Consider the following 15,529-nt stretch of genomic DNA (forward strand, 5'->3'; position numbering starts at 1 on the left):
AGAAGCATAGGCTGTCTTCTTGACTTTCATGATTAGATTACTGTGATGAATCCGTTTTCCATTACCCCTTACTATGCGATGATAAAACCCTTTCTTTATGGCACTGGAGTTGTTTAAAGGTGAAAAACAAAACGATGCTCAACGTTTCTTGAGTTCAGATCATAAGAAAGCTATGTTCCATGTTTTTGAATAATTTCCAAAACTCAGAAATGGTTTGGCTCTAAATTCCGAAGCAAGCTGCTCCAGCGCTTGGCATGAATCTTCAACGAGCAATTTTTTCAACTCAGTACTTTCGAAGGCGTTTGGCCTTTCTTCGGTCGGACAGTCGTTAGCAATGTTAGCATCTAAAATACCTTCGTTAAAGCTACGGAATCAATCATGGTTCGTTTTGTAACTTAGAGCAGCATTTACTTTTTTTTTGACTCTCGTTGCCCTCCAGTCGCCGTTTTCTTTGAATGAATTAAGAAAAGAAGCACTACCTGCAAATGACGATTTTTTGGCACAAAATCAAACCTTTTGACACAATTAAAAGTATATGATGCTAGAATAAAATCACTAACGTGCCCAAGGCGGTTTGTTGTCTCAGCTGGGTTCTTTACGTTTCAGATATGTCTAAATTGACCAGAATATTGTTACGCTCCTAATAACTTCTTACAAAAGCAAATCGCTATCAAAAAGGTGATCTCATTCCCGTGCTCTTTGAGTTCTTCCATTGCACACCACCGAGTGTTGATGCTTTCGGGTTTTCTCGTACGAACGTAAACTGACATTTGCTCCCGAAATCATGGACACACACTCTCGCTCGTATACTCTTTTACTCATGTGTACTCTCCTACTCGCGAGCACAACCAGCCAAAGGCGGTTGTTTCAAGACGCAATGCGATTATGCAGAGTGACGTGGCGCGATGAAGCAGAGTGACGAGTAGGGAGTCCGATACCTTACATGTTCCAGCATGCGATGCTATATAGATTCTTCCCCCCCACTCTCGACTGTCGGTGCACGGCGCAAAACTGCTTAGAAGCAATTCAGCAATTGACAAATTGCATGCGTGAGTCGGTGAAGGAAGCATTTTCGTTTTTTGGCACATTGTTGCAAGCACTCCTAGTAAAGTACTGTTATTGGAGCACTCTTACTCGCATGTCCATACTCGCGTACTCATCGTGAGTAGAAAGACAAAAGAGAATTGGTGAGCGGTTGTATGCTGGCTGCTGCTCTGGCAAGTGCGTGAATAACAGAGAGTTTCTCGAAAGTGTCTGTGCAAACGATTGGAGAAGCGTAGCACACATCTCATTCTCAAGCAAAAAAAGTGGAACGGTTTCACTTTTCACTCGATTAGTAACGCTGATGACAAAGCGACGCATTTGCTTGAAGAGGGCAGTGAATCGTGTGTATTTGAGGAACATCTGGCGTGCTTCCCGAAACGCACCGTAAAGTTTGTCAGTTTCAACCCACCACCGCACGTGCTTACTTTTAAACAGTTATCTGGCATCTCTTTCTTATTTGCGTCGTGAATCGCAATGTCGTTTCTTTATTCCTCGGTAGATTTACCCTGACGCAATGGAATAAAGAAATTCGCTATAAGCATATAGCAAATGAGCGAAGCATCTAGGTAGGAAAGTAGAGAAAGGAGGTTGCGTTGTTCGCATTGCATCTCGAACTGAAAGAACTGCTCTGCGAATGCCATCGAATTTATCTCAGCAGTGCACACCGGTGTACTTCTATGCAAGGCCGGATTTAGGTGCTGGGGGTCCCAGGGCAGATATTTTCGTGGGGCCTTCTTTTCTTGAAAAATAGTAGTAATAAAATTAGAAGAAAGGTCTCCACTCTGTCTTCACATCTGGCCCAGGACTAGGGAGGGGGGGGGGGGGGGGTTCGTGTTGGAAGGCCCGGGATATTTGCCCCGGCAAGTGTGTTATTTTTTTTGCGCGTAACAGAAACACAGCAAAACAGCAGAAGCAAAAAGCTTGGTTAAAAAAAGCTACAAGTAGCGCTCAGGTTGGGTAAGAAGTGAGCGGTGAATATTCCCTCTGCTCTGTGGTGGGCACCATTCCGCTAATTCGCTAATCGCTAATTAGCGACGCTAAAATTCAGTTAGCGGTTTAGCGATTTCGCTAATTTTTGAGCTGGTTAGCGAAACTGTTAGCGTCGCTAAAATTTTGACCTTCGAAACGCTAATCGCTAATTCGCTAAATTTTGTAGAGAAACGACAATAGAAATATTTAGAAAAACTGTGAATTGCTGATGGCGTACGTAAATTGCTTTTTTTTCCTGTGTGGACTTATCACTGCGACCAGAGCTTAGATCTATTGTGATATTGCCCAGGTGTTTTCTGTACTCCGCACTTCATATTGGCAGTAACACTATTGAAGCAAGTGATACGCTTAACATTCATATCAGTGCTTTTGTGTAATTATTACCTTTCCGTTTCAAGCTTACTGTTCTACTATACCGAGCCTCTGTCCATCCTAACAATATCGCCTAGTTACAATTCCCTGGAGAGAACTTTTATATGTTACTCACACCAGTTTTATTATAATAGGGACTTATTTTTATTAGGAGGAGAGTCAACAGGGGTACTGTAGAATCCAGATTGAAGGAAGGGTACGTGGTGGGGAGCCTGAGAATAAACCTATGCTTAAAGTCCTTTGACAACCAAATGGCCTGATTCTACTAAGATTCGAACCCACGACCACCCGCTTACCAAAGCGGACTCTGCAACCTTGCGGCTACGGAGCTCCCCTAATCGTAAATTGCTTCGAGAGATGAACATACTTTACTGCGAAAAGTTACTTCTGTCAGTCTTTTTACCCTAGAATGGAGTTCCAGTTATCGTACAAGCCCCATGAGCATTTTGAAAAACAAGCTCAAGGTCTAGATTGAATTTTCGGCACACCAAGAACTTTTGTAAATTGCAATGCGCTTGAAATTTAGACAACTTTGGTTCTACTTTTTCGATTCAGATAATAATTTAATTTTTATGAAAACATTCCTAAGAGTATCTTTCTTTAATGCAAGCTAAATAACTTTTGTCATTCTTGTTTTTACAAAATCAAGTATGAATACCGTTTCGTTAACCTCTTATTGTAAATAGCTCTAAAAAGTAATTGTTTGCGTTTGGTTTACCAAAAAAGATCACATCTTCCAAATCTTACAAAACACAAGCAATAAATATAGCGATATGACTATTTACATATTGGAAAGTTAGCGATTATCGATTAGCGAAAGTTCCGCTAATGTGGGTTTAGCGTTTAGCGATTATCGACCTAAAATTTCCGGTTAGCGGTTTAGCGATTAGCGTCGCTAAATTTTCGGTTAGCGGTGCCCACCACTGCCTCTGCTCTTTTCATATATTGAGGAGAATATCAAGCCTAGACACTATAAAACTTTACACATGTTTGAAACTATTGCGGCTTTAGCAACAATATCAAATCATGAATACGGGGAACTCTGCCTGAAATCGAGCGACAGTCTTTTAAGTAAAGGTAGAACTGACGAATGCTAGTGTGTGTTCTGACGATGCGAATGCAATCCGATTGCACAGGCAGAATTTTCATACACGCTTACCGCTTTCATAACAAGCTTCCGCCTTTAATAATTGGAGAGCGCTGATTGATTTGACGTTTGACATTTGTATTAGAGATGGTCGGGCTTCGGGTTTTCAAATCTGAAACCCTAACCCTACCCTGTATCCGTTGGGTCCGGGTCGGGTTTAAGTTTGAAAGTTTTTAAAAGTGTCGGTTACGGGTCGGATTCGGGTTTAATGAAAAAAAAAGTGTTCGGGCTCGGGTCAGGTTCGGGTTTAAAATGTTGGGTTCTGATCGAGTTTGGATTTGAAACCCCAGAATCCGACTATATCGAATAAGCATAATTATAAGATAAGGATGTATAATATCATGCAAATGCAAAAACCACTAACATTTTCATACCATTCAAGGCTCAAAGCTTTAGGGCAGAATCAAATTGGTATAAAAAGTCGACCCCGAAAAAAATATAGTATTCGGATTTCACACAATCGGATTTTGTTAAGGTCCTGGTTTCACAAAATTAAAATTTTCGTGTTTGGGTTTCAACCGAAAAAAAATCGGGCTCGGATCGGCTGTGGGTTTGAAAAACCTCAAACGACGTATACGATCGGTCCTGATTTGCCAGTTTTCCTAATATGACGTTTTTGGTTTTAGGCGCTTGTGTTAAATCTTCTTGTCGCATCTCGCACCAACATTCTTTTCAATAGCGTTATTAATTTCGGTGTCCCATTGTGAACTCACTAGTCCTTATATTGCACAGCGCATCGTTTACATTCTCCTCTTAATTTTTTTTTTTTACATTTTTTAATAGACAAATGTAGAAGTGATGAACCCGGCATTTACTAGGGGCACCAAAATTCACAGAAGTGGTTAAAACGCTATAATCTTTTTGGGACAACTATTTTGAGCGTTGAGGCATCAGTTTTTCATTTTTGACCAATATTTTTAACTGAGCCTGCTTATAAAAAATTAATATTTCAATTTTTTAAAACCTTTAAACAGTGAGGGCATAAACTCATGCAAAGTTGAACTGAGTAACCTTTTTCCAGATCTGAATTCAACTTGAATCTGCTTCCTCACAAGAGTTTGAGTTTTTTTTTTGCACAGCACACTTTGATCGATTGAGTTTAAGTGCACGCAATGCATGCAGTGCACGATTTATTCACCGATGCAGGCGACGAAATAATGCGATGAGCTTTGTTTCAAGACTGAATTTATGCTTTCAATGGACAATACAATAAATTGTTGTAGCAGACGTGGTGCGATTTTATCGCAATTCGATTTTTATGCAATTGTTGTTATGCAGGATTCAAACTCAAATCTTATGTCGTTTTCGTTTTTGCTGTGTAGCTACACCGCGGACTACACTTTGTCCTATAACTGTGTTTTTTCATTTCCCGGACTATCCCGAACTACCTTTTTTCTGTCCCGGACAATCCGCGAAAGAAACAGACTGCAGTTTTGAAGACACCAACACATTCACACGTATGTGTCAAAATAAAAAAAATTGTGTCAAATAGGATTGCTTTGATTATTATTGATTTTTACACCGTACTATTATCGTTCACTACCAATGCATATTCTTGCGAATTAATATGTTCCGTCATTTTTCAGTAAATTGGCAAATTTTTCGTACAGTAGCACAAACGCGACAAAAAGACAATAGACCATCGCACGGTGACTTCACGCATCTGAGTTTGACAGCTACTAGTAACTTTGTTTACCTTCCGACGATGCTGTTTGGGTTTTAATTATAGCAGATCATTTCAATTGTGACCAAAAAGCCTTATAATGTGAGGTGCCAGCTCATTAAGAACAACTATAAATCGAGCAGCATTTCCACTACGTACAGAATTGCAGAGCACTAAGTCTAAAATGTAAACAAAGTTACCACTAACTGTCAGAAACGTGAGGTTATAGAAATTCGGTGAGATGGTCTATGGCGATAATGACCAAAACAAAACAAAGTGACAGCTACCTCTGATATTACGCACACCATTGCAACTGCTCGGGAAGTGTTTTTTTTACTTGCAAAGTGTAGTCCGGGACGGTATAGTCCTGCCGTTAAAACGAATTCGACATTACTCAAGTGTACTGCACTGTTAGTAGGGTTTACGTGCAAACCGAAAATAAATGTGCAAGCAAGTTTCAAAATTCACTTGGATACGAGTGTAAAGTCACACTGCCTACTCTACAAATGATTTTTGTTTCGATCAGCGCTTGCAAACGTAGGGTAGTTTGGGGTAATTTGGACCCCTCGGGTGAAATGGACAGGTGCTTTATCTTGGAAAGTATGACTTTTGTGGGTTCCGTGTACTACTTAATTCTTTCCTTGAACTACTAAACCCTACCTAACATAAAAATTTCATGGTTTGTTGTGATAGGGTCACTGCAGTGCCAATGTAAACAAAGGAAACTTCAAAAGTTGATTTCGCTGTAAGTTTTACGCTCGTGTATTTAAGGTTTTTTAAGAACTTCTTAAATATTTTCAGTCTAATAAGCTTTGCAGCCGTGTTTGTCTAGTAGAAGGCTACATTTTGATAAAAGATTACGGTAACTTGATGAAAGAAATAGTGGCAGAAATCGCGTTTTTTGTAAGGCGTCCTGTTTGGGGTAAAATGGACAGTTTTTTGGGGTGATATGGTCAGGTAAGTCTGAAGTAAATTCTTTTGTCGAACTGAGCGCGTGCATACAAAAACGGACGGTCAGACGGCGGTGTACAAAGAATGAACTGTAAAGAGTATTGCAGGTGATCCGGGGTCAATTATCTGTACACAAAGTGTTTTTAATCCTCCGCACAGTGGCGGATTTCTGAACAAAAGTTGGAAAAAACTTAAAAGTCTTTTTAAAATGATTGAATAAAACGTATAATGCCAATTTTGGAGTGCTGAACTCATTTCTGATGTCAGAAAGTGTTATTCACCTGACCTTTTGTTGAACCTTTCTTATTATCAGATTTAATTTTTGTTCAGATTATGCTCAACATTGGTATACTTATTCTTTATCGAAAAACTTTATACCCGAATTATTTTGTTTGGTCCGTAGGGTGATCCTTTTTGATTAAAGGTTACCAAAAATCTACAATAATTTTTCAAAAAATTGTAACTTTTGAGCCGTTTGACCAGTTCAAAGATTCAATGGAAAACTTAAGGTATTTGATAGAACTTTCAATGAAAAATGAAGAATCGTACGTCAAAGTATATTCGTTATATGTTTTTCCGTTTCACGGATTTGGGATTACCGGATTTGGAGTGACGATATGCAAACCGGGATCTGAAAATTCTACAAGTACGGTAAATTTCCTATAGGCTGTTGATTATCTGATCATTCCGAACTGTTTCACAAAACTGTACGGTACACATGAGTTCTGAAATACATGGTTTTTGGATTTCCGGCAAAATGTTTTAAACTTGACTTAAAAATTGGTTGTATTTTTGGTAAACGTTGGAAAATAAAAAAGTTTCCCATCAAAACATAACATGTTGATCCAAAATCAGATAAAAATTGAGGGAGTTACAAGTATTCGAAGTTAAGCTTAAAATTGGGATTTTCGAACATAAAAATCATTGAAATTGCCTTACACAGCAACATTCAAAGTGCTGCCAAAAATTGGTATATCATCAGATTCTCATGAACTTTGGATGAAGAACACACATACACACACACTCACACACACACACACTCACACACATACACTCACACACACACACACACACACACACACACACACACACACACACACTCACACACACTCTCTCTCACACACACACACATACATGTGTCGCGCGCTAGTTTGAATAATTGGAAAAGGGGAATTTTTTGGTCTATATGGAATCACTGTGCAATGCCTAGAAATTGCAATTATCATTCCGTATGCCTAATACCACCTTCTACTGTGTATTTAGCAACCATTAATACTATAATACTCACATTTTTTACTCTGTCCACATCACCCCAAACACTGTCAATATTACCCCAATAACTATCCTTTTTCACCCCAAACGATTTTGTTATATCCGAAAACCATTAGTTTTAGTTTCGTTATTTTTGTTTTGTTTTTTTGACCTCAATATCATGATTTTTTCGTGTAAAAACATAGCAAACAGGCCAATATTACTATAATACATTACGTTTATGGGATAAAAAACACAGGCTACGAAATAACAGGAGTTTTCCTTAGGGGGTCCGAATTACCCCAAACTACCCTAAATCCGAAACAATTTTCGTTACAATATTACCAAAGTCATTAATTGAGTTTTTATGTACTGAATCTAAAATTCAGTTCACAAACAAATCTTACTAACTGTTTCATAAACTAACTGGCATAATTCGGAAGTGCTTTCAAAATATAAGAACAACCAACAAAAGGACGAATTTAATAATGAATTTAATAGTGTAATTTTTATAGGTGAGCAAGAAAAAAGCGTAGCCAAAAACCCTTAAATGCATTAAAAAATGTTTAAAAATTACCATTCCAAGGTTTCCAATACAATTCTTTTTTGATTTTAGTAATAACATAGACTTGATAATGATTATGCATTAAAAATGTTAACATGGGTTATTTTCCATAGTAAAAATATTTCAAATTTTCAACAAAACGTTCCAATCACATCAAACCCGTTCGGTGCCGGATTTCAGCTTACATGCATACCTACCATTCCACAATCTCTTCAGCGGCGGCAAAGTTCTAATTAATCCGACACATCACTTATTTCGTAAAAATATGCTGCAACAATAAAAATATCAGCGATAAACCCTCGTGTTCTGCCGAGCATGAACGATAGGAAACACTGTCGCTTGCTTTCCGAAGCGTAATTTGATTTTCATTCCATTTCATTTCGGTTCCCCCTGGTGCAAGTTTCCCCCTTTTTGCCTGCTGTGCGCGTACCATCAAACATTCTGAAATTCATTATTCCAACAGCCGAAAAGTAAGCTGGAAGCCGGGTTCGGTGCACAGCTCTCTGCAGCGAGGGGACCAACTTTTTAAAGAGTGCGCTCAACTTTAAAAGGCACAAAATACTGTGCTGGGAGTTAAAATACGACAACCGTCGGAGCTTCAACGGCAGGAGAAGAACCCTCCCCAGGAAAGCATCGACCGTTCGGTCGTTCGCGGATATGCCTTGTAGAACCACACTTTACTTTTCTAGCTCGTAGGCATGGAAATGAGTGATGCGGAAAGATAATGAGGATGTTATTATTGTGTCTCCTTCTTCGGCTATGTATTTCGCTTTTGTCTGCCTCCGATGCTATTCAGTATTACGAGCGTCCTTCCGGTTGTGCATGTGCTAATTCTAATGAAATGTATGCTCTCCATTCTAACGACACAGGCTGAGCTGGGTGCGTTGAACACTACTAACATCGACTATCTTCTGGGACTATTCGATTACGACCGGCTACCGTACGCGGCTGACATCGGCGAGGGTCGAAACGAGGACACTCCTCCGCTGGTTAGAATGGTTCACTACTCGTTGGAGATGCTACAGAAAAAGGAGCATACCGAGGGTTTCCTGCTGCTGGTGGTGGACGGAAACATACAGGAGGCTCACCGGAAGAACAAACCGTACAAAGCTTTCGAACAAGTGCGACATTATTCCACGGCAATCAACATGGGCGTCATGATGGTTTCGGAGACGAATACTCTGGTGTTGTCGATGAACGACGTCGGTAGTACACTGTCACTTCCTGGATATCCGGTAAGATTATGACAAAAAGCGGTATTGACTCAATCACAATTAAATGTTATTTCAAGAGATTTCAAGTTTTAGGCTTTGAATTTTTATCGACTGATTCATAGAAAGTTTCGCTTTGAGTTTGAGTGTTCATACAGTAAAGTTAAATTTCGGATATTTAAAAATCGTTAAAGTCATAATTTTAAAATTGAACTGCTAAAAATGTTTTGCTTAATGTAATGCTTTTTTCATCTGGATCACGGAAGATTCGAAAACAAATATCTTTTGATAAGGAAAGTTCAAAATAAACTGAAGGAATTCTTTTAAAATCAATCCCTGGATTCGTTTTTACCTAAGGGGAGACAACTGGGTATAGATTTGCATCCACTTTGGGAATCACTCACTGATTGGTTGAAATCAAAAACCCCGAGTGCGTTAAAATTTATCATCAGGCTTGCTGGCAGTGTTGCTGAAAAACATATTTGGTTGTTTTGATTTATATTTTTTATGATGTCACCTGTTATATTTTGAAATAATTTCAAGTGAACATTCAAAATAAAGTACAGAGCATACAAATACGGGTGTAGTAAAAGATCCGACTTTGATCATCACTTATATCAATTACCAAATGATTCAAAAGTGCGCAAGGAGTTATTACGGTTTTGCGTGAAGCATAAGAACAGCATACCGCTGCTCAATGTCGTGTGTAGTGTGAGCTTATTTCTACTTTTGAATCCGTTCTGGATTAAGTTTGAAATATACCTGTTGAAGCATATTGCTTGAGCGGAGAGTACAATGCAGTTGGGTCAATGAATGATTCATAATCATTGATGGATGACACTTTCGATTTTAAGTATATTAAAGATGCAGATTCCCCGGTAACCCTCAGACGGTAAAACTGTCGCCTGCAGGAGGAATTGTGCATGATGGTGATAAAAAGCATTAAAAACATTTTAGTATTTTCCGAGTGAATGGCATCACTTACGAAAAATACAACAGGGATCATCGAGGTGGATGAGGAAGAAGAGTAAGAAGCCAGATGTCGCCCCTTAGGTTTTTACAAGCGAAAATCTGGTTATGACATATTTGAATAATTGGCCAAATTTTGCTAGGGTACAGAGGTGGCACTAAAATCCTAAATGCTTGATTATTACTGCGAATATTTTGTCTATTCAGTATTGTTTCTATAGCCATTATTCAAATGATCACTCTTTTCAAATGATCACAAAATTGAATTCACTGTCTTGCAATCTTGGGTATTTTATTGGAAAAGTTTACTTCGGTTTAACCACAGATAACAGATGTCCAAGCTAGAACAAAAAACTCCAGAAATCGCGTGTAAGATTTCTCTTTCAAATTCTTACTCGTTTGGAATGCTAACGACATCTTTCTGGAACTTGCGACTTCCACCACTTTAGTGATGGAAGCACTGGATTATAGTCAAAGCTGCCAGACGCATGAAAATTCTCACAAATAGTAGAGTCGCTGTTTTATCAACGATATAACACTGATTTTGTGAGGTTTGTGTATTTTTTTTTCATATCAACAATAAAACAAACAAATTTATCGCAAATATAAACTGGGATTGAATATAATTGTCTATTCTGTACAAATTATGACTGCTCAAAATTTCTACATTAAAAAACGGCAACGCTTCTTATTGCGATAATATCGATAAGAGTTGGAAAACTATCGATTTTATCGAATCATTGACCACTAAGTGTTCTTAGCGCCCCCATACTGCGTATTGCGACATGTTAAAAAAAACCGTTGCGTCTTTTTACACATGGAGCAAAATTAGCTTGGATGTCTGTTATCTGAGGTTTAACTCATCTTTTAGTTGGATAAAATTTAAAATTGCATAATCAATGTCGTGAATTGAAAAAAATGCCTAAAATTAATGTTATGATGAAAGCACTGTTTTCGAAATATATCGATTCATCCACCTTAACAAAATGTATAACTGAACAAGTTCAACGCAAAATATAATGAGTACACGTATTTTTTTCATTAAAATAAGGTATAAAGAAGAAAAAGATGAGCTTCTGTAAACATATTTTTTTAAAAAAAAGGTCCTCTGGGTTCCTTTGTTGGATATAGCTTTCGTATATTGGCCACTCATAATAATACATAGGCCTCGGCATATTATACAATTTAGTTTGTTCTATAAGGATGAAATCCTTGGGAAGCTAAAATGTCGGAGTTGCCAAGTACATCCAAGAAATCTACTAGTGGATAAAAATTACAGAAGGGATGAATCCAAGACACGACCGCATGATTGACATCGAACCATTTGAGAGTGATAAGTTCGAAGCCGATTATTCCTCATTCTTGGAATCATAAACCTATTTACAGTATATCATAATCATAAACGCATTTACAGCACAGATAATATTTTGGCATCACGCTCCCTGTTCTGGCCACTTGGACTGTTTTTCAGAAACCGATAGTGCCATCTTGGATTTTCAAATTACCTATGGTCGTCCGGCCTCTAATCATCCGGTCTCTGGTCATCATCCCGGATTCGAAAATACCCACATTGAATGATAAATGGTCAATTCTGGCTCTGCACCAGAAACCTGAAGAAGCATTAGTTTTTAAAATGGCATCCGGGGTTGATTTTCGACCTCTGAACTAGTTCCCGATTTGAAAAACACCCATATTGGATGGTATTTAGCAACTTTAGGCCGATTTTCAGGAAGCGATAGTCGCCATCTTGTATTGAAAAATAGTGCTCGGAGTAGATTTATAGTCGCTAGAGTCGATATACGGCACCTGGTTATCATTTCGGTTTCGTAAAACAAAAGTTAACAGAAGTTATAAAAACTTATAGCGCAACCTGCTTAGAAACTGTATCAGTCATTACATATAAAAATGTTTTGATCGCAAACTGACTGATTTGAACACCATCCAACGGTACTCTAACTCTTCATACGCGCAAAAGTTCGATCCTCATAAATTATTACGTTATTGTACAAACACTTATTCCTCTTTTCCGTTTTTCATGCATTATTATTGATGGCTGTAGTATTCTGGAAGGCATATGAAGTTAAAATTTTACCTTACTTTCACCCACGAAATTTAACCCGCTTTAATTTTAAGTTAATGACAGTGTTTTGTTGTCGGTACAGTATGCATTTAAAGGTTAAAACTTTTCTTTTCATTCCAACTTAGTTTTCAAACAGAATGAACTAACGTTCCTATCGTTATCATCTAGGCGCGTGGTACCGAGATTCTGACCGCTGCAGGCACCAGTGATATAGATTCGAAACCCTACCTTAGCCTTTCCTACGCAGTCGGACCGTCGTATGATTCCTATTACCAGCCAGCTGAGGGTCGTTTGAATCCACTGACGGTGCTGCAGGGCACAGCAGAACAGAAAGAACAAACGTGCAGCGCTGCCGTCCCAATGAGCGCGGGAGTAACCGGCGGGGAGGATGCTTCCGTCTATGCCAGTGGGCCGTGGGCGTTCATGCTGTCCGGAGGATACGAACAGAACTTTATCGCGCACGCTATCACATTTGCATCCTGTATCACGGATGTTTGCGATGGGGTTTCCAGCGTTGTCGTGTCCACCTCAGTGCTGCTGTTTGCGATCATCGTGAAGATATTAGCTTAGGACATCCACGCCGAGGCAGACCACAGGAATTTACTCCACTATATAGACCTTTAGGAAGAATTTTGTTGAAATGAATGTTAAAAATTCGTTTGGATTTTTTATAGGGATTTGTAAAATATATGGTTTAATTGCGAAAACGTGTTGGTTTATTGAACATACGAGCTGTGGTAGTCTCTTATCAAATTTCCTCTATCACTCGTCATTAAATTTTTCATATTGTATCACCGGGATCTTGAGAGTACAAAAAGAGATTTTCATTTCCAACAACATTGTATATCGATGTTCGACGCCATATTTAAATTAAAGATAATATGGTGACCTAGGACTTGAAAAAAGCTGGGTAAAATTTAACAAACTGTATAAAGGTATTCTCGGAATAGTGTCTAGAAGCCGAAACGGAGTTCAATGTTCAATTTCCGGTTTCAGGAAATCTGTGAAAACTGTTCATGTTTTTGTAAATATTAACCTTTTTGCAACAGGATAACATCTGGAAACCAAATAACAATGTCTGACTCTTTTTTTAAATCCAAAATGGCGTCTTCTGTCTTGAAGAAAGCTGAGTGAAATTAAGGAAAATACATAAATGCCCCGCAATAGTGGTATTTAAAATATGGTATTGGTATTTAAAAATTTTTTTTTTAACGTTAGGCAAAGTTGCTGAAGCTGAACTTTCACTATCAATTATTTCTGGTCCATGGCATTCGGCTTGCAAAAAAAAGGTCTCTGTACCAGAGACTATATTTGTATACAGACTGTCATGTCTTATTTATTATAATGCAAGAATATCGTAGAATTGGGTTGTTTAGCTATATCAGTTTTTATATCATCTGAAAGAGCGCATTTTCTAAGCAAAACGTGATTTTCCAAAATTTGCTGTAGTTGTCCATAAATTTTTCAATCACGTATTAAAATTGCTCGAAATCTTCTCGAAATCGCTACAATGACAGTTTGTCCATATACCAACTGTCATTATAACGATTTTTATTCTTCATTTAAAAATCAAAGTAAAATGATATAAAGTTTAAAAAAATCACGTTTTGCTCAGAAAATTACACTCTTTTAGCTGATATTTAAAAATCAAAAATCCGTGATGCGTTTCGGAAACCTGAAATTTTGTTGTTAAAATAAGGTCTCGCGAAGAAGATAATACACTGGGGTCTTTTTATACGCGGGTTATTTTTATGCGGTTTTTTTATACGCGGCCTTTTTTACGCGATTTTTTACAGTAACGCGGAATATTTTTATGCTATTTTTTTAACTCACGCGAATTATTTTTACGCGGTTTAGAAGATTTCTTTTACACGGTATCAAATATGTTTAGTATAGGTAAATCTATTAAGAAGTAAATAAAGTGAAATAAAGTAAAAAATAATCGTATGGCTCATGAAAATAAGGTTTTATGTTTTTTTAATCTGAATATGTAACGTATATTTTTAATATATTTGTTCCAAAATTGCTATTATTATAAAATAATAGGCAATTTCCGTTGATTCGGGGAAAAGAAAAAAAAAATACATTTATAATTGTATACCGATACGAGTCAAGCTCGTTGCGATTAACTTCCGATCGAGGAACGAAAGTTTAAAAATATGGCAACATCATTAAAAAATAGTTATTGCCCAGATTTTCAATGAATTTTCATTTTTAAAGCACTATAAACGTATTTTGTATGTTTTGTTCTCATTTTTATATGATTTTTCAAGCATATACATATTTACTTACGTGTTATTATGGTTAAGCGGATCTATATTTTTATTTTTTTATTTTATTTACTTATAATGATGTCTGTGAGCCTTGGGCTCATAGAGACTGACTAGCTTGACAATTAACATATGTTTGGCTTTTTTTTCTTACAACAAAAAAAGAACATTATCGAAAGAACGGACATTATTTAAATAATACCGTACAGTTTATAAACTAGATTATTTCAGTATGGTTTTAGACTACATGTTTGAGAATTGATTTACTAGTAAATGTTTTTTCAGCCGTGATTTAAAGTTATTTAATATGTATATTTATATTTATTTATATATTGAATGGAGTTTTTTACGCGATTTTTTCAAATAACGAGGTTTTTTATATGCGGATTTTTTTCAGCGCGGTACAATCAACCGCGTAAAAAAATACCCTAGTGTACTCTAAACCTCTTGGTGCATACTTAATTTGGTATTATGGTATTTATGCTTTTAAAATAAAATTTTTTAAAATTTCTTAAAATAAGGTGTCGGTTTCATCAACTCTAGCTGTGTAAAAGCGGAGCAGAAGAATGGTAGAACAGATGACGAAATTAATCAATAGAAAGTGAGCGGAAGAGAAATTGCAATTGCAATTGAAAAATAAAGAGTAAAAAAGAGAAAGACAGAGAAACAGAGAAGAGAGAGTGAGAAAGAGAGAGAGGGAAATTGAGAGAGAGAGAAATTGAGAGGGAGATAGAGAGAGAGAGAGACAGAGAGAAAGAGCGAGAGAGAGAGAAATTGAGAAAGAGAGAGAGCAAGAGAGAGAGAGAAAGAGAGAGAGAGAGCAAGAGAGAGAGAGCAAGAGAGAGAGAGAGAGAGAGAGAGAGAGAGAGCAAGAGAGAGAGAGAGAGAGAGAGAGAGAGAGAAATTGGAAGAGAGAGCGAAAGAGAGAGAAAGGCAGCTAGAGAGCGAAAGAGCGGAGAGCGATAGAGAGAGAGATAGCAAGTGAGAGTGGAAAAGAGAGATAGCAAGCGAGAGAT

General features: G+C 37.6%; 1 protein-coding gene across 2 annotated transcripts in view; it reads left to right on the plus strand.

Annotated features, from left to right (window-relative positions):
• LOC129725524 (membrane-bound alkaline phosphatase-like) overlaps positions 1 to 12,950 on the plus strand; it is a 52,751-nt gene extending 39,801 nt beyond the window's left edge. For both annotated transcript variants that reach the window (XM_055681481.1, XM_055681482.1), the window contains exons 6-7: positions 8,853 to 9,218; positions 12,412 to 12,950. In XM_055681481.1, coding sequence (XP_055537456.1) covers positions 8,853 to 9,218; positions 12,412 to 12,813 — 768 coding nt within the window. In that variant the 3' untranslated portion in view covers positions 12,814 to 12,950. The remainder of the gene's footprint in view (positions 1 to 8,852; positions 9,219 to 12,411) is intronic.
• Positions 12,951 to 15,529: the final 2,579 nt, after the last annotated feature.

The sequence above is a fragment of the Wyeomyia smithii genome, chromosome 2, assembly GCF_029784165.1.
Source record: "Wyeomyia smithii strain HCP4-BCI-WySm-NY-G18 chromosome 2, ASM2978416v1, whole genome shotgun sequence".
NCBI lineage: Eukaryota > Metazoa > Arthropoda > Insecta > Diptera > Culicidae > Wyeomyia > Wyeomyia smithii.